The following is a 19,739-nucleotide window of genomic DNA, read 5'->3' on the forward strand; positions in this document are numbered from 1 at the left end:
TGATTCTTCAGTTACATTGAGATAATTTCTGACGTGCTGTTCCTTCTTTTTCCGTAGTGTATTTCTGTATTGTTTTAGTGATTCACCATAGTGAATGTGTAGACTCAGCTTTTCTGGGTCTCTATGTTTTTGGTTGGATAGTTCTCTCTTTCTTTCTTAGGTTTTTGCATTCTTCATCAAACCATTTGTCATTGTTGTTCATTTTCTTCAGTTTTCTGTTTCAATTTTTTTGATTGGATAGGGAAGCTGAGAGGTTAAATATTCAGTTTATATTTTCTTCTGCCTTGTTTACACCTTCACTACAGTGAAAATGTGGAATGTTTTGTCCAGGAAGTTGTCTAAAAGGGATTGAATTAGTTGTTGCCTAATTATTTTTCGGTAGGTTTCCTTCCGTCTATAGCATTTCTTAATATTATTTCTCTGCTCAGAGTTTTCTTTTCACTGTACTGTCTTAATTTGAACCCTGCTGTACAGCATGAAATGCAAACTTTAAGTGTATTCAAGGGTTAAAAAAGCTTCAAAACTTAATTTCCACTAACGTGTATCAAAAATGTATCAACCCCTACTAAAATGTTCATTAATTATCATCCACCTAATAATTCCTCCCAAAGACTCTAAGCATCTTACATTATGTAATAGTATTTTTCTTGTTTTCCAGTTTGTAAGAGCTGCATCATCCAGCACTTTGAAGACAGTAATGACTGTCCCAAATGTGGCATTCAAGTCCACGAAACGAACCCTCTAGAGATGCTAAGGTACGACACATACAAACATAGTCCTCCACTAGCTCTGACCATCTGACAACAACAAGCTAACAGCAAACATTTAGCCTTCACTTTGCTTTGAATACTGCAAGTGCACTGTCAACACAAACCACTGCTTCCTCTTTATCTTTACCCTTCCTCTCACATCTTCACTGATCCTCTCCTTCTTCTGAGGTTGGACAATACCCTTGAGGAAATCATTTTCAAGCTTGTGCCTGGATTACGAGAAAGTGAGTTCTCGTCAACTAGGAAAAACCAAGATATATTTCTTAATGATATCCCAGTCAAAGTGGATCATTTCAGTCACTCTTCGGGGGAGTCATTAGATGGGACTGAAATGACCTTGTGTATCCTCTTTTCTTTATGACTGTGTGTGTTGACCAGAAGAGGGACAGCAGGAGATTGATTTCTGGAGGAAGAATAAGTCAAAAGAAATTTCACAAGGTATGGGATTAGTCTCAATTAACAAGGTCACTTTTACAAATTGTGCTGGGTCTTACTGTAAAATGTAATAAGTACGTTATTTCACATTAGTAGAGTAAATCATAAATACTCTGAACAAAATTATAAATGCAACATCAAGTTTGATTTGCCACATGCTGAATACAACAACTTTACTGTGAAATGTTAAACAATTTACAAAATAAACTAAAGAATAAAAAGTACCATAGGAAAATAACGAGGCTATATACAGGGGGTACCGGTACTGAGTCAATGTGCGGAGGTACAGCTTAGTCGAGATAATTTGTACATGGGGTAAAAATAGTAAACATGCAACAATTTCAGATTTCACTGAGTTCATATAAGGAAATGTGTCAATTGAAATAAAGGAATTAGGCCATAATCTATGGATTTCACATGACTGAGAATACAGATATACATCTGTTGGACACATACCTTAAAAAAAAAAAAAAGGTAGGGGCGTGGATCAGAAAACCAGTCAGTGTCTGGTGTGACCACCATTTGCCTCATGCAGCGCGACACATCTCCTTCACATAGAGTTGATCTGGCTGCTGATTGTGTCCTGTGGAATGTTGTCCCACTCTTCAACGACTGTGAAGTTGCTGGATTTTGGCAGGAATTGGAACATGATGTCCTACACATTGATCCAGAGCTTCCCAAACATGCTCAATAGGTGTGACATGTCTGGTGGTGAGTATGCAGGCCTCGGAAGAACTGGGACATTTTCATCTTCCAGGAATTGTGTACAGATCCTTGCGACATGGGGCTGTGCATTATCATGCTGAAACATGAGGTGATGGCGGCGGATGAATGGCATGACAATGGGCCTCAGGATCTCGTCACGGTATCTCTGCATTCAAATTGCCATTGATAAAATACAATTGTGTTCGTTGTCCGTAGCTTATACCTGCCTGCCTACCATAACCCCACTGCCACCATGGGGCACTGTTCACAATGTTGACATCAGCAAACCGGTCGCCCACATGACGCAATACGCGTGGTCTGCTGTTGTGAGGCCGGTTGGACGTACTGACAAATTCTGTAAAATGACAGAGGCGGCTTATGGTAGGGAAATAAACCTTAAATTCTCTGGCAACAGTCCCATTTGAACATTCCTGCAGTCAGCATGCCAATTGCACACTCCCTCACCTCTGTTTCAGTGTTGTAACGGTTGTCGTCGGTGGAAGGAGAGGACCAAAGCGCAGCGTGGTTAGTGTTCATCTTATTTAATAATAATCCAAAACTGAACACTTCAAATTACAAAGCAACAAAGTGAAAACCGAAACAGTTACAGTTCTGTCTGGTGCAGACACACAAAGACTGAAAACAACCACCCACAAAACCCAACAGAAAACAGGCTACCTAAATATGGTTCCCAATCAGGGACAACAATTGACAGCTGCCTCTGATTGAGAACCATATCAGGCCAAACACAGAAATAGAAAAACTAACATAGACAACCCACCCAACTCACGCCCTGACCATACTAAAACAAAAAACAAAACAAAGGAACTAAGGTCAGAACATGACAGTACACCCCCCCCCCCCCCCCCCCCCCAAGGTGCGGACTCCGGCCACAAAACCTGAACCTATAGGGGAGGGTCTGGGTGGGCATCTGTCCGCGGTGGCGGCTCTGGCGCAGGACGTGGACCCCACTCCACCATAGTCTTAGTCCGCTTAGGGGCTGAGGGGACTGAGGGGCCCCACTGGACTGAGGGGCCCCACTGGACTGAGGGGCGGCTCCGGACTGAGGGGCGGCTCCGGACTGAGGGGCGGCTCCGGACTGAGGGTCGGCTCTGGCGGCTCCTGACTGGCGGGCGGCTCTGGCGGCTCCTGACTGGAGGCTCCTGACTGGCGGGCGGCTCAGGACAGACGGGCGGCTCAGGCGGCGCTGGACAGACGGGCGGCGCTGGACAGACGGTAGCACCTGTAGTGAGGAGACAGAGAGACAGCCTGGTGCGGGGTACTGCCACCGGAGGGCTGGTGCGTGGAGGTTACACCGGATAGACCGGACCATGGAGGCGAACTGCAGGTCTGGAGCACCGAACCTGCCCAACCCTACCTGGCTGAATGCTCCCCGTAGCCAAGCCAGTGCGGCAAGGTGGAATAGGCCGGCTGGCGAACCGGGGCCACCATGCGTAGGGCTGGTGCCATGTACCCCGGCCCGAGGAGACGCACTGGAGACCAGATGCGTTGAGCCGGCTTCATGGCACCTGGCTCGATGCCCACTCTAGCCCGGCCAATACTAGGCGCTGCTATGTACCGCACCCGGCTATGCCTTCTCACCGGGGACACCGTGCGCCTCACGGCATAACATGGTGCCTGCCCGGTCCCTCTCTCTCTCCAAGGTAAGCACGGGGAGTTGGCTCAGGTCTCCTACCTGGCTTAGCAACACTCCCCGTGTGCCCCCCCCCCAATATATTTTTGGGTCTGCCTCTCTGGCTTCCAGCCGCGCTTCGGTGCTGCCGCCTCATACCACCGCCTCTCGGCTTTAGCTGCCTCCAGCTCTTCACGAGGGCGGCGATATTCTCCAGCTTGTACCCAGGGTCCCTTACCGTTCAGAATTTCCTCCCATGTCCAGGAGTCCTGAGATCGCTGCTGCCCGATACGACACTGCTTGGTCCTTTTTTGGTGGGTGGTTCTGTAACGGTTGTCGTCGGTGGAAGGAGAGGACCAAAGCACAGCGTTGTTAGTGTTCATCTTATTTAATAATAATCCAAAACTGAACACTTAATTACAAAACAACAAAGTGAAAACCGAAACAATTCTGTCTGGTGCAGACACACAAAGACTGAAAACAACCACCCACAGAACCCAACAGAAAACAGGCTACCTAAATATGGTTCCCAATCAGGGACAACGATTGACAGCTGCCTCTGATTGAGAACCATATCAGGCCAAACACAGAAATAGAAAAACTAACATAGACAACCCACCCAACTCACGCCCTGACCATACTAAAACAAAAGACAAAACAAAGGAACTAAGGTCAGAACATGACAAGTGTGTTGTGTTACACAACTGCACATTTTAGTGTCCTTTTATTGTCCCCAGCACAAGGTGCAACTGTGTAATGATCATGCTGTTTAATCAGCTTCTTGATATGTCACACCTGTCAGGTGGATGGATTTCCTTGGCAAAGGAGAAATGCTTACTAACAAATGTAAGCATTTGTACACAACATTTGAGAGAAGCTTTTTTTGTGTATGGAACATGTCTGGGATCTGTTATTACAGCTCATAAATGTTGCATTTATATTTTTATTAAGTGTAAATATAATTTAGAATAATTTAGTCCAGTCAATTTTGATTTAGAAGTGACTAATCCCAATTTCAGTAGATTATTATTATTATTTATTTTTTAAATAAATAGTAAACCTTGCAAGGGTGCCAAAGTAATTGACCTTATCTCTTATCAATGATCTCCTTGGCTTGCCAGAGGAGGTGAATACTTTTGCATTTTTCATATTTTGTTGCCTTACAACCTGGAATAACAATAGATTTTTTTGGGGGGGGGGTGGTGTGTGTCATATGATTTACACAACATGCCTACCACTTTGAAGATGCAAAATCTTTTTTTTGTTTAACAAACAAGAAATAAGACAAACTGAATTTGAGCGTGCATACTATTCACCCCCCCAAAGGCAATACTTTGTAGAGCCACCTTTTGCAGGAATTACAGCTACAAGTCTCTTGGGGTATGTCTTTATATGCTTGGCACATCTAGCCACTGGGATTTTAGCCCATTCTTTAAGGCAAAACTGCTCCAGCTCCTTCAAGTTGGATGGGTTCTGCTGGTGTACGGCAATCTTTAAGTCATACCACAGATTCTCAATTGGATTGAGGTCTGGGCTTTGGCTAGGCCATTCCAAGACATTTAAATGTTTCCCCTTAAACCACTCGAGTATTGCTTCAGCAGTATGCTTAGGGTCATTGTACTGCGGAAGGTGAACCTCTGTCCCAGTCTCAAATCTCTGGAAGACAGGTGTCCCTTAAGAATGTCCCTGTATTTAGCGCTATCCATTATCCCTTCAATTCCAGCAGTAATTTTAGTCTCATGTGACCTTCCATGTTTTCGGGGAGTCTCCCACGTGCCTTTTGGTGAACACCAAACATGTTTGCTTATTTTTTTTTTCTTTAAGCAATGGCTTTTTCTGGCTACTCTTCCGTAAAGCCCAGCTCTGTGGAGTGTACATTTTAAAGTGGTCCTATGGACAGATACTCCAATCTCCGCTGTGGAGCTTTGCAGCTCCTTCAGGGTTATCTTTGATCTCTTTGTTGCCTCTGATTAATGCCCTCCTTGCCTGGTCTGTGAGTTTTGGTGGGCGGCCCTCTCTTGACAGGTTTGTTGTGGTGACATATTCTTTTAATTTTTTAATAATGGATTTAATGGTGCTCCGTGGCATGTTCAAAGTTTTGGATATTTTTTTATAACCCAACCCTGATCTGTACTTCTCCACAACTTTGTCCCTGACCTGTTTGGAGAGCTCCTTGGTCTTCATGGTGCTGCTTGCTTGGTGGGGCCCCTTGCTTAGTGGTGTTGCAGACTCTAGGGCCTTTCAGAACAGGTGTGTATATATATAGAGAACATGTGACAGATCATGTGACACTTAGATTGCACACAGGTGGACTTTATTTAACTAATTTTGTGACTTCTGAAGGTAATTGGTTGCACCAGATCTTATTTAGGGGCTTCATAGTAAAGGGGGTGATTACATATGCACGCACAACCTTTCAGTTTTATATTTTGTTGAATTTTATTTTATTTGAAGTTATTTTTTTCATTTCACTTCACCTCTTTGGACTATTTTGTGTATGTCCATCACATGAAATCCAAATAAAAATCAATTTAAATAACAGGTTGTAATGCAACAAAATAGGAAAAACGCCAAGGCAGGATGAATACTTTGGCAATGTACTGTATGTGTAACCGATGTGAAATGGCTAGCTAGGTAGCGGTGGTGCGCGCTAGCAGCCTTTCAGTTGGTGACGTCACTTGCTCTGAGACTTGAAGTAGTGGTTCCCCTTGCTCTGCAAGGGACTTTGTGGAGCGATGGGTAACGACGCTTCGTGGGTGTCAGTTGTTGTGTGCAGATGGTTCCTGGTTCGCGCCCGGGTATGGGCGAGGGGTCGGATGTAAAGTTAAACTGTTACATTGATGCTGTTGACCCGGATCGCTGGTTGCTGCGGAAAAGGAGGAGGTCGAAAGGGGGGTGAATGTAACTGATGTGAAATGGCTAGCTAGGTAGCGGTGGTGCGCGCTAGCAGCCTTTCAGTCGGTGACGTCACTTGCTCTGAGACTTGAAGTAGTGGTTCCCCTTGCTCTGCAAGGGCCGCAGCTTTTGTGGAGCGATGGGTAACGATGCTTCGTGGGTGAAGGTTGTTGATGTGTGCAGAGGGTCCCTGGTTCGCGCCCGTGTCGGGGCGAGGGGACGGTCTAAAGTTAAATATGTGTAGAGTTAATGTGGGTTTGAGTTCTTCAATAATACAAGGCTGTAATGTGGTGTATATTTATGTTCAGTGTGTGTGTATACTGTATATACAGTGCCTTAGGAAAGTATTCAGACTTCTTGACTTTTTCCACATTTTGTTAGGTTACAGCCTTATTCTAAAATTTATTAAAAAAAATTAAAAAATTCAACAAAGTACCCTTTAGTCCAGGCCTGCGCAATTCCAGTCCTCAGGGGCCTGATTGGTGTCCCACTTTCCCCATCCCTAGCGAACACACCTGATTTAAACTAATTGCATTCTAAACTCGAGATCATGATTAGTTGATTATTGGAGTCAGGTGTGTTAGCTGGGACTGTGGCAAACGTGTGACACCGAGGACTGGAGTTGCCCTGTCCTGCTTTAGTCAGTACTTTGTTGAAGCACCTTTGACAGTGATTACATCCTCAAGTCTTCTTGGGAATGACGCTACAAGCTTGACACATCTGTATTTGGGGACTTCCTCCCATTCTTCTCTGCAGATCCTCTCAAGCTCTGTCAGGTTGGATGGGTAGCGTTGCTGCACAGCGATTTTCAGGTCTCTCCAGTGATGTTCGATCGGGTTCAAGTCCGGCTCTGGCTGGGCCACTCGAGGACATTCAGAGACTTGTTCCCGAAGCCGCTCTTGCGTTTTCTTGGCTGTGTGCATAGGGTTGTTGTCCTGTTGGAAGATGAACAGTCTGAGATCCTGAGCGCTCTGGAGCAGGTTTTCATCAAGGATCTCTCTGTACTTTACTCTGTTCATGTTTGCCTTGATCCTGACTGGTCTCCCAGTCCCTGTTGCTGAAAAACATCCCCACAGCATGATGCTGCCACCACCATGATTCACCGTAGGGATGGTGCCAGGTTTCTTCCAGACATGATGCTTGGCATTCAGGCCAAAGAGTTCAATCTTGGTTTCATCAGACCAGAGAATTCTGTTTCTCATGGTCTGAGAGTCCTTTAGGTGCCTTTTGGAGAACTCTAAGCAGGTTGTCATGTGTCTTTGTACTAGAGAGTGGCTTCCGTCTGGCCACTCTACCATAAAGGCCAGATTTGGTTGAGTGCTGCAGAGATGGTGGTCCTTCTGGAAGGTTCTCCCATCTCCACAGAGGAACTCTGGAGCTCTGTCAGAGTGACCATCAGGTTCTTAGTCACCAAGGCCATTCTCCCTCGATTGTTCATTTTGGCTGAGCGGCCAGCTCAATACTAGACATTTTTTGGTACCCTTCCCCAGATCTGTGCCCTGACACAATCATCTCTCGGAGCTCTATGGACAATTCCTTTGACCTCATGGCTTGGTTTTTGCTCTGAAATGCACTGTCAACTGTGGGACCTTATCTAGACAGGTGTGTGCCTTTCGAAGTCATGTCCAATCAATTTAATTTACCCCAGGTGGACTCCAATGAAGTTTTAGAAACATCTCAAGGATGATCAATGGAACAGGATGCACCTGAGCTCAATTTCGAGTCTCATAGTAAAGGGTCTGAATAGTTATGTAAATAAGGTATTTCTGTTTTTTTCAATTTTTTTCTATATACGTTTCTAAAATCCTGTATTTTCTTTTTCATTATTTGTTTATTGTGTGTAGATTTCTGAGGATTATTTATTTAATCATCTTTATATTACGGTTGTTATGGAACAATGTGGAAAAGGTGAAGGGTCTGAATACTTTCCAAATGCACTGTGTATATATATTGTACATATTACTTCTCTCTGCCCAGATAGTTAGTATGATCTCCTAAAATCACCTGTGCTCTGCTATCCCACAGGAGACGGCCTTGTGTCTAAGAAGCTTGGGCTCAGTGATGAGGATGGGGATGAAGATGACCAGGATTACCACAGGAGCGACCCCCAGATAGCCATCTGCCTCGACTGTCTCCACAACAATGGCTATGCTGCAGACAACACAGTGAAGGTATGTGTGTGTGAATCATTTTCCTCTTCCCATGGGAGTGTTTCTTTCAATATGCTCAGGTGGCCAGTTCTGGTATTCTGTACTCTTGTGTTCTATCTGAATGTAACATGGCCATACTCCTGTCATTTACCCCAGTGTTTAATGAAGAAGTTCATTCATTGCTCTAGTCGAGTCACGGTGGGAACCATCAAGAAGTTTCTCAGTCTAAAGTTAAAGCTTTCTAGCTCTTGTGAGGTAAGACCGCTACTACTGTTTTTATACTATAATGTACAGTAACTTCACTTTTATTATGATGATGGGTTTAGAAAAGGGAATAATGTAAACAACGTGTCTTTTGTGTTTTCTTGCGCATGTGTGCGCTTTTGTTTGTTTTGTGTGTCCAGGGTCATCTGGCAATTCTGGCAAATGCCAGATGGGCTGGACCATTTTTTTAGTTGGGTGGGCTGGTCAGAGTTGACACACACACACACACACACATATATATATATTATTATAACGTACAATGCATTCGTGAAGTATTCAGACCCTTCCCTTTTTCCACATTTTGTTACGTTACATCCTTATTCTAAAATGAATTAAATATTGTTTTTTTCTCAGCAATCTACACACAATACCCTATCATGGCAAGCGAAAACAGAAATACCTTATTTACATAAGTATTCAGCCTCTTTCCTATGAGACTTGACATTGAGCTCAGGTGCGTGCTGTTTCCATTGATCAGCCTTGAGATGTTTCTACAACTTGATTGGAGTCCACCTGTGGTAAATTCAATTGATTGGACATTATTTGGAAAGGCACACACCTGTCTATGTAAGTTCCCAGCCTCCCGAGTGGCCCAGCGGCCTAAGGTCTACAGATCCGGATTCGATCCCGGGCTGTCGTGCAGCCGGCCGCGACCTTGAGACCCATGAGACGGCACACAATTGGCCCAGCGTCGTCCAGGTTAGGGGAGGGTTTGGGTGGCTAGGATGTCCTTGTCCCATCGCGCTATAGCAACTCCTTGTGTTGCGGCCGGACGCATCGACGCTGACTTCAGTTGTCAGCTGTACGGTGTGTTCTCCAACACATTGGTGCGGCTAGCTTCCGGGTTAAGCGGGCAGTGTGTCAAGAAGCAGTGCGGCTTGGCGGGGTCGTGTTTCGGAGGACGCATGGATCTCGACCTTTGCCTCCGGAGTCCGTACGGCAGTTGCAGCAATGGGACAAGACTGTAACTACCAATTGGATATCACAAAATTGGAAAGAGAAGGGAGTAAAAAGTACCCCAAAAATATATGAAAAAATCGATAAATAGATAGATATAGTGCATGTCAGAGCAAAAACCAAGCTATTAGGTCGAAGGAATTGTCTTAGAGCTCCGAGAGGATTGTGTCGAGGCACAGATCTGGGGAAGGGTACCAACAAAAATTTTGCAGCATTTTGGTCCCCAAGAACATAGTGGCCTCCAATCTTAAATGAAGATGTTTGGATCCACCAGACTCTTACTAGAGCTGGCCGCCCGGCCAAACTGAACTTCAAGGAGGTGACCAAGAACCAGATGGTCACTCTGACAGCGCTCCAGAGTTCCTCTGTGGAGAAGGGAGAACCTTCCAGAAATACAACTATCTCTGTAGCATTCCACCAATCAGCTCTTTATGGCACAGTGGCCATACAGAAGCCACTCCTCAGTAAAAGGCACATGACAACCCGCTTGGAGTTTGCTAAAAGGCACCTAAAGACTCCGAACATGAGCAACAAGATTCTCTGGTCTGATGAAACCAAGATTTAACTATTTGGCCTGAATGCCAAGTGTCAAGTCTGGAGGAAATATGGCACCATCCCTACGGTGAAGCGTGGTGGGGGCAGCATCATTCTGTGGGGATGTTTTTCAGACTAGGAGACTAGTCAGGATCGAGACAAAGATGAACGGAACAAAGTACAGAGAGATCCTTGATGAAAACCTACTCCAGAGCACTCAGGACCTCAGACTGGGGCAAAGGTTCACCTTCCAACAGGACAACAACCCTAAGCAAACAGCCAAGACAACGCAGGAGGGGCTTCGGGGCAAAATTCTGAATGTCCTTGAGTGGCCCAGCCAGAGCCCGGACTTGAACCTGATCGAACATCTCTAGAGAGACCTGAAGATATCTGTGCAGCAACGCTCCCCATCCAACCTGACAGAACTTGAGAGGATCTGCAGAGAAGAATGGGAGAAACTCCCCAAATACACGTGTGCCAAGCTTCTAGCGTCCTACCCAATAAGACTTGAGGTTGTAATCGCTACCAAAGGTGCTTCAACAAAGTACTTAGTAAAGGGTCTGAATACTTATGTAAATGTTCTATTTCCATTTTATTTGATTAATTAGAAAACATTTCTAAAAACCCATTTTTGCTTTGTCATTATGGGGTATTGTGTGTAGATTGATGAAGAAAAAACAACAACTTTTAATCAATTTTAGGATGAGGCTGTAACGGTACAAAATGTGGAAAAAGTTAAGGGGTCTGAATACTTTTCGAAGGCACTGTATATGGCTTAAGCAGACAGAGAACAAGAATAAGCACAGTGACCGCAGAGAAGATGCTGAGTTGACAGATGCACAGCACAACAAAATGGCTAGAGCAGAGGCCCTGTTATAGTGATGAGTTGTATCTCCAGACAGAGGAACAGTTATAGTGGTGAGTTGTATTACCAGAGGAACAGTTATAGTGGTGAGTTGTATCTCCAGAGGAACAGTTATAGTGGTGAGTTGGATCTCTAGGCAGAGGAACAGTTATAGTGGTGAGTTGGATCTCCAAGCAGAGGAACAGTTATAGTGGTGAGTTGTATTACCAGAGGAACAGTTATAGTGGTGAGTTGTATCTCCAGAGGAACAGTTATAGTGGTGAGTTGTATCTCCAGAGGAACAGTTATAGTGGTGAGTTGTATCTCCAGAGGAACAGTTATAGTGGTGAGTTGTATTACCAGAGGAACAGTTATAGTGGTGAGTTGTATTACCAGAGGAACAGTTATAGTGGTGAGTTGTATCTCCAGAGGAACAGTTATAGTGGTGAGTTGGTCCTCCAGGCAGAGGAACAGTTATAGTGGTGAGTTGGATCTCCAGGCAGAGGAACAGTTATAGTGGTGAGTTGGTCCTCCAGGCAGAGGAACAGTTATAGTGGTGAGTTGGATCTCCAGAGGAACAGTTATAGTGGTGAGTTGGATCTCCAAGCAGAGGAACAGTTATAGTGGTGAGTTGGATCTCCAGGCAGAGGAACAGTTATAGTGGTGAGTTGGTCCTCCAGGCAGAGGAACAGTTATAGTGGTGAGTTGGTCCTCCAGGCAGAGGAACAGTTATAGTGGTGAGTTGGTCCTCCAGGCAGAGGAACAGTTATAGTGGTGAGTTGTATCTCCAGACAGAGGAACAGTTATAGTGGTGAGTTGGTCCTCCAGGCAGAGGAACAGTTATAGTGGTGAGTTGGTCCTCCAGGCAGAGGAACAGTTATAGTGGTGAGTTGGTCCTCCAGGCAGAGGAACAGTTATAGTGGTGAGTTGGTCCTCCAGGCAGAGGAACAGTTATAGTGGTGAGTTGGTCCTCCAGGCAGTGGAACAGTTATAGTGGTGAGTTGTATCTCCAGGCAGAGGAACAGTTATAGTGGTGAGTTGGTCCTCCAGGCAGAGGAACAGTTATAGTGGTGAGTTGGTCCTCCAGACAGAGGAACAGTTATAGTGGTGAGTTGTATCTCCAGGCAGAGGAACAGTTATAGTGGTGAGTTGGTCCTCCAGGCAGAGGAACAGTTATAGTGGTGAGTTGGATCTCCAGACAGAGGAACAGTTATAGTGGTGAGTTGGTCCTCCAGGCAGAGGAACAGTTATAGTGGTGAGTTGGTCCTCCAGACAGAGGGACAGTTATAGTGGTGAGTTGGATCTCCAGACAGAGGAACAGTTATAGTGGTGAGTTGGTCCTCCAGGCAGAGGAACAGTTATAGTGGTGAGTTGGTCCTCCAGGCAGAGGAACAGTTATAGTGGTGAGTTGGTTCTCCAGGCAGAGGAACAGTTATAGTGGTGAGTTGGTCCTCCAGGCAGAGGAACAGTTATAGTGGTGAGTTGTATCTCCAGACAGAGGAACAGTTATAGTGGTGAGTTGGACCTCCAGGCAGAGGAACAGTTATAGTGGTGAGTTGGTCCTCCAGGCAGAGGAACAGTTATAGTGGTGAGTTGGACCTCCAGACAGAGGAACAGTTATAGTGGTGAGTTGGACCTCCAGACAGAGGAACAGTTATAGTGGTGAGTTGGACCTCCAGGCAGAGGAACAGTTATAGTGGTGAGTTGGATAAAAAAGAGCAGGACCATGTCTCGCCAGTCACTGGTACAGAAATGGTTGAGAAACGCTGTACTGTACTGCCAATGTTATGTGTCAGCACTACTGCCTGTGTCTACGTAGGGTCAGGGTGTATGTGTGGGGATGGGGCGTATGTATTAATGGTGACCTGTTGGTGGGGTGGGGCGTGTGCGGTGATGTGGGCTAGTGTGAATAAAATGCCAGAGCCAAATTCTTGTCCCAGTCCGCCCCTGTGTGTGTCCTCTCTCCCCAGCTGGATGTGCTGTGTAATGGGGAGATCATGGGGAAGGACCACACTCTGGAGTTCATCTACATGACCCGCTGGAGGCTGCACAGTGACAATGTGAGTGTGTTATGTCAATCCTTCCTATTCTTTCCTCCTCATTCCCCCGGTCTCATCCAGTTCTTAGGTAACCTCTGTACTTCTCAATACCCGGTTATTGATCATGTTCTTTCTGGCATGTCCTGACATCTTTCACACCCACCCAAATTCCCAATACACCATGTCCATGTAAAGTATGACATCATACATCTACAGTATAAACGTCATGGGATTGTGTTGTTATGTCATTTGATACCCCTTCCCTGCCCTCTAACCAGCTGTCTTTACCTTCCCTGCCCTCTAACCAGCTGTCTTTACCTTCCCTGCCCTCTAACCAGCTGTTTTTACCTTCCCTGCCCTCCGACCAGCTGTTTTTACCTTCCCTGCCCTCTAACCAGCTGTTTTTACCTTCCCTGCCCTCTAACCAGCTGTTTTTACCTTCCCTGCCCTCCGACCAGCTGTTTTTACCTTCCCTGCCCTCCTACCAGCTGTCTTTACCTTCCCTGCCCTCTAACCAGCTGTTTTTACCTTCCCTGCCCTCTAACCAGCTGTCTTTACCTTCCCTGCCCTCCGACCAGCTGTTTTTACCTTCCCTGCCCTTCGACCAGCTGTTTTTACCTTCCCTGCCCTCCGACCAGCTGTCTTTACCTTCCCTGCCCTCCGACCAGCTGTCTTTACCTTTCCTGCCCTCCTACCAGCTGTCTTTACCTTGTGTCTTCCGACCAGCTGTCTTTACCTTCCCTGCCCTCCGACCAGCTGTCTTTACCTTCCCTGCCCTCTGACCAGCTGTCTTTACCTTGTGTCTTCCGACCAGCTGTCTTTACCTTCCCTGCCCTCTAACCAGCTGTCTTTACCTTCCCTGCCCTTCGACCAGCTGTCTTTACCTTCCCTGCCCTCCGACCAGCTGTCTTTACCTTCCCTGCCCTCCGACCAGCTGTCTTTACCTTCCCTGCCCTCCGACCAGCTGTCTTTACCTTCCCTGCCCTCTGACCAGCTGTCTTTACCTTCCCTGCCCTCTGACCAGCTGTCTTTATCTTCCCTGCCCTCTGACCAGCTGTCTTTACCTTCCCTGCCCTCCGACCAGCTGTCTTTACCTTCCCTGCCCTCTGACCAGCTGTCTTTACCTTGTGTCTTCCGACCAGCAGTCTTTACCTTCCCTGCCCTCTAACCAGCTGTCTTTACCTTCCCTGCCCTTCGACCAGCTGTCTTTACCTTCCCTGCCCTTCGACCAGCTGTCTTTACCTTCCCTGCCCTCCGACCAGCTGTCTTTACCTTCCCTGCCCTCCGACCAGCTGTCTTTACCTTCCCTGCCCTCCGACCAGCTGTCTTTACCTTCCCTGCCCTCCGACCAGCTGTCTTTACCTTCCCTGCCCTCTGACCAGCTGTCTTTACCTTCCCTGCCCTCTGACCAGCTGTCTTTACCTTGTGTCTTCTGACCAGCTGTCTTTACCTTCCCTGCCCTTCGACCAGCTGTCTTTACCTTCCCTGCCCTTTGACCAGCTGTCTTTACCTTCCCTGCCCTCCGACCAGCTGTCTTTACCTTCCCTGCCCTCCGACCAGCTGTCTTTACCTTCCCTGCCCTCCGACCAGCTGTCTTTACCTTCCCTGCCCTCTGACCAGCTGTCTTTACCTTCCCTGCCCTCTGACAAGCTGTCTTTACCTTGTGTCTTCTGACCAGTTGTCTTTACCTTCCCTGCCCTTCGACCAGCTGTCTTTATCTTCCCTGCCCTTCGACCAGCTGTCTTTACCTTCCCTGCCCTCCGACCAGCTGTCTTTACCTTCCCTGCCCTCCGACCAGCTGTCTTTACCTTCCCTGCCCTCCGACCAGCTGTCTTTACCTTCCCTGCCCTCTGACCAGCTGTCTTTACCTTCCCTGCCCTCTGACCAGCTGTCTTTACCTTCCCTGCCCTCCGACCAGCTGTCTTTACCTTCCCTGCCCTCTGACAAGCTGTCTTTACCTTCCCTGCCCTCTGACCAGCTGTCTTTACCTTCCCTGCCCTCTGACCAGCTGTCTTTACCTTCCCTGCCCTCTAACCAGCTGTCTTTACCTTCCCTGCCCTCTGACCAGCTGTCTTTACCTTCCCTGCCCTCCGACCAGCTGTCTTTACCTTCCCTGCCCTCTGACCAGCTGTCTTTACCTTCCCTGCCCTCTGACCAGCTGTCTTTACCTTCCCTGCCCTCTGACCAGCTGTCTTTACCTTCCCTGCCCTCTGACCAGCTGTCTTTACCTTCCCTGCCCTCTGACCAGCTGTCTTTACCTTCCCTGCCCTCTGACCAGCTGTCTTTACCTTCCCTGCCCTCCGACCAGCTGTCTTTACCTTCCTTGCCCTCCGACCAGCTGTCTTTACCTTGGCATGTTCAGCTTTAGTTTGTCTGTCTTGTTAGACAACTGTCATTACCAAGGTCAGGCATGGGGGGGATTGGACATGGCCATGGTGGGGGATTGGAACTGGCCATGGTGGGGGAACTGGACACAGGGGGCAACTGCATATGGGGGACATGTTGGGGAACTGGACATACTGGACATGGGGGGGGGGGGGGGTGGACATGGGGCAGTGGTGAAAAAAGTATGTAAGAGCCGTATATCCAAAAAGCAAAACAGCCAGACCTTTTGTTTGGTTTGAGCTTGAGTTTTTCTGAAAGGTAACAGTCTTACGGATGTAATAAATGCTCAGATAAAGTGTGGATTCTCAAATAGGCAACACTTGAAAATACATCTCTTACAGACAAAATATATTTATGCCTTAATGAAGGAATATAAGCAGTTACAATCAGTCACTTTGCTTTCGAATAAACATCCTGTAGAAATGTATAGAACCCTATACATTAAAAAAACAAGTCCTGCAATGCTGAACAGCCTTTCACAGGCAGCTGATGCAGGTAAGGGTGTGTTTAACCTCCGAGACAGGACACAGGGGTGACTGGCCATGTCCTCAGAGCATCTAAATGACAGGCTTCTGTTCACTGTACCATTTCAGCTAATTATACTACTTATACTACTCATTGCCTTCATGGTTAATGGCTACCATACAAACACAAATAAATCCAGACAGTGTTTTATAGATGCATACTGAGCAAGCCCCTAGGAATCATCAATTGCAGTAAAGTATGGACTGACTGCAGATAGTTCAGAGAGAAATCATAAAAGCATTACTCAATGCTGTGCATCTGAATGTCCAATGCTGCCTCCTGTCTTATTTCAACTGTCAGCCATAGGGATCTGGGATGGTTCACAGGAATGTGTGTTCTCCTTAAAACACCATCCAGGAAAACTTTGGCTTGAAGTCTGTTGAAAGGGGCCAATTCTGTCTCGTGGCATCCATTCCTGTGAAATATGGGCCGTTTAAGATGTAATTGCAAAGCTCATTAGTTAAATATGCTCTGCTTGTCAGAATGTGCCAGCATCTACTAGGCTAATTACTTTGCAAGTTGTCTTTTGAATAAACTTGAAGGTAAGTGACAATAAACAACATTAATGTCTCTTTCTACACTCTCCTCAGAGATATCCCATGGTCCTGGAGTACAGGCCAAGAATAGACTTTGGCTGAACGAAGCCCTGGAAGCCTTCATAGACAAACAAAGCAATGACTGGATGCACATGCAGCCAAGGCCAGGAACTCTGTCCTTCCAAACCTTTCTGAACTTCCCTACATTTGACCATTTATTTTTTCTTTCTCCTTCTGTTTCATTTAGTTGCGACTTTTGTTGCTGAACATTCTGTGTCCTTCGTTGCTGAACATTCTGTGTCCTTCGTTGTTGAACATTCTAGTGTCCTTCGTTGTTGAACATTTTGTGCTTGTGGCCAAAGTGATCTTCAAGACAAGTAACTAAAGACAAGCGTAGCTGAAACATAGGTGTATGAATATATCAAGTTGTATTTACTCCAACTCCAAGGGCTTCCACCCAATGCCTGACTAAAACATGTTTTATGTCTTTTATAAATGCACATAACATATCCACAGATTTGCCCACCATCAATCAATTAGGGAAATTTGCATATGACAGGGCACCTTTAATAATGTTGTCAACAAGTTTCAAAGAGTCTAAACCGAAGCCCATTCGTCTTCATTCTGTTCTAGGCTCAGTTAATAACCAGTCTGACAAGCTGCTGAAATCTACAAACGCTCTCTGGCAGAGGCTGGGCAACCTGCAGGATGGGGAGATAAACATTAAGCCTCTCTCTCTCTTTCTCTGTCACACACACTCAACCCATACTGCGGTGTGATTACCCTGGCTCCTGCCAATCTCAGACTTGTGCTAATAGCTTTTTTGGCACCGTTCTGAGTGAGGAGGTATTACATTTTAGTTTTTCAGATTGATCATAGTATTTTTAGACTAGAGATTTATTATCTTACATGTTTTTAAAGGGAAACTAATGGTGTGTACATTTCATATTGTTACTAGACCTTTGAGATATAAATGTGTTTTATGAAATAAATTACATTACAACATGAGAGTAAGATATATGTTTAATGGATCTTGGATATCTTTGATCACAAAACAGCTTTTTGCACTGTAAGAGCTGGTTCGCCGTAAAGCTTATTCTATTAGCGTTGAGGTGTACTGAAGCGGTCTCTTTCAGAGTAATTCAGTATAGAGAGTATACGGTGTCTGCTTCCTTACCTAGTCATCTCATGTTTAGCCTTTAAATCTATGTTGATATGATTTATATGTGAAGAACATTGAGGTGAAGACAAGCTGTCCTTCTGCTGAAAAATAGGATGCATTTTGGGAACATGTACATATTCTTATGGTTAACGTTTTATGCTGCTTAGAATATATTTTTTTAAATGTACTGCCTGTGAAGAAAAAGAGCTGTGAAGAAAAATTGTTCATATCTGTACTTGATTTATAATTATTATTCATTAATAAATTAAATGTTTTTTTATTTTACTGACTGTCTTGACTTAAAGCTACAATCTGTAACTTTTTGGACAACCTGACCAAATTCACATAGACATGTGAGTTATAGATCTGTCATTCTCATTGGAAGCAAGTCTAAGAAGCGGTAGATATGCTTTAGTTGCGCTATTTCTATGCTTCCCATTCCTACATTTAATTTTTGCCTTTTACTTTTGGTTTTGTACACCAGCTTCAAACAGCTGAAAATACAATATTTATGTTTATGGAAAATATATTTCACAGTGGTTTAGATGGTACAATGATTGTTCTCTCCACAATTACTGCTTGGTTAGACATTAACTGAAATTAGGCAAACCAGGAAATGGTGTATGAATTTCTTCAATTTCCATTGAGAGTTTTTCTGGTCTGCTCGGGCTTTGGGCCTGTTGTCAGGATAAAGGACTGATGCTTTCACCAATACTCATATTTATGTCCTTGTTGAATTTGCAACTTGTTATATCTAGTGTTCTGTTTCCTCCTTTGAACGCCATGAAAGTATGTTTTATAGGTTTATTACAAAGTGCTCCTGCCCAAACTAGTGAACCCCTTCCGGGTCGGTCCAGTTGGAAAGACTACGATTTACCTGCATTGTTTGTCTGGCTGGACAGGCAGGAGGATAGTGTTTCTAGATCAGGGATGGTGACCCACTTTCCCCATCCCTAGCAAACACAGCTGATTTAAACTAATTGCGTTCTAAACTGAAGATCATGATTAGTTGATTGTTTGAGTCCGGTGTGATAAATGGGGCTGGAGCAAACGTGTGACCATTAGGCACCTAATCCATGATTTGTTCTGGGTTTGGTCTGGATGTTGTTGCTGACAGTATTAGTCTCCGGTTGGTAGACTTGTCATCAGGAGAGTGTCATTGCATTCTGAGATGAGTTTGAGAACGGTTTCTGTCTTGCCTATATTAATTGGAATCCAGATGTCTCTTGACACCTGTTTAGTGTTCAGTTGGATTTATATCTGACAACATACTTTTCTCTCTCTTGTCAGCTGCCTGTGTCGTACTTCCTGCTCATCAGGGAGCTTTAAGGTCAGAAAATACTGTATACATGTATCTAGGCCAAAGTTCCCTACAGGCTTCATACTGTACATTTTGTACATTCACTCTCTCATGCCAGCGGGCATTTTGGTCTGGAGGATATAGGGAACATTATATTTGCACCATTGAGTCTGTAAGATGTCTCAAGGGTCCTAAAACCCCTCAATACAATATCTTATTTAATTTTGTTTGTGACTGTGATACATGAAGCATAATTAAGATGTCAGTGTTCTGACATCCGCATTTAACTGACAACCTGACGACAGTTGAGTTCATCATCTGGATGAAACTAGGGCGATATCGTGAAGCCCAGTGCATTTAACTGACAACCTGATGACAGTTGAGTTCATCATCTGGATGAAACTAGGGCGATATCGTGAAGCCCAGTGCATTTAACTGACAACCTGATGACAGTTGAGTTCATCATCTGGATGAAACTAGGGCGATATCGTGAAGCCCAGTGCATTTAACTGACAACCTGATGACAGTTGAGTTCATCATCTGGATGAAACCAGGGCGATATCGTGAAGCCCAGTGCTTCAAGGCATCTCTGATAACATTTTATA

At 45.3% G+C, this 19,739-nt stretch overlaps 1 protein-coding gene across 2 annotated transcripts in view; it reads left to right on the forward strand.

The window, feature by feature from the left end:
- LOC129863049 (polycomb group RING finger protein 5-B-like) overlaps positions 1 to 18,119 on the forward strand; it is a 23,141-nt gene extending 5,022 nt beyond the window's left edge. For both annotated transcript variants that reach the window (XM_055935070.1, XM_055935071.1), the window contains exons 3-9: positions 659 to 755; positions 939 to 994; positions 1,149 to 1,208; positions 8,464 to 8,609; positions 8,745 to 8,843; positions 13,158 to 13,247; positions 16,727 to 18,119. In XM_055935070.1, the coding sequence (XP_055791045.1) occupies positions 659 to 755; positions 939 to 994; positions 1,149 to 1,208; positions 8,464 to 8,609; positions 8,745 to 8,843; positions 13,158 to 13,247; positions 16,727 to 16,774 (596 nt within the window). In that variant the 3' untranslated portion in view covers positions 16,775 to 18,119. The remainder of the gene's footprint in view (positions 1 to 658; positions 756 to 938; positions 995 to 1,148; positions 1,209 to 8,463; positions 8,610 to 8,744; positions 8,844 to 13,157; positions 13,248 to 16,726) is intronic.
- The last annotated feature ends 1,620 nt before the right edge of the window (positions 18,120 to 19,739 follow it).

This window comes from Salvelinus fontinalis, chromosome 1, assembly GCF_029448725.1.
Source record: "Salvelinus fontinalis isolate EN_2023a chromosome 1, ASM2944872v1, whole genome shotgun sequence".
NCBI classification, from domain to species: domain Eukaryota; kingdom Metazoa; phylum Chordata; class Actinopteri; order Salmoniformes; family Salmonidae; genus Salvelinus; species Salvelinus fontinalis.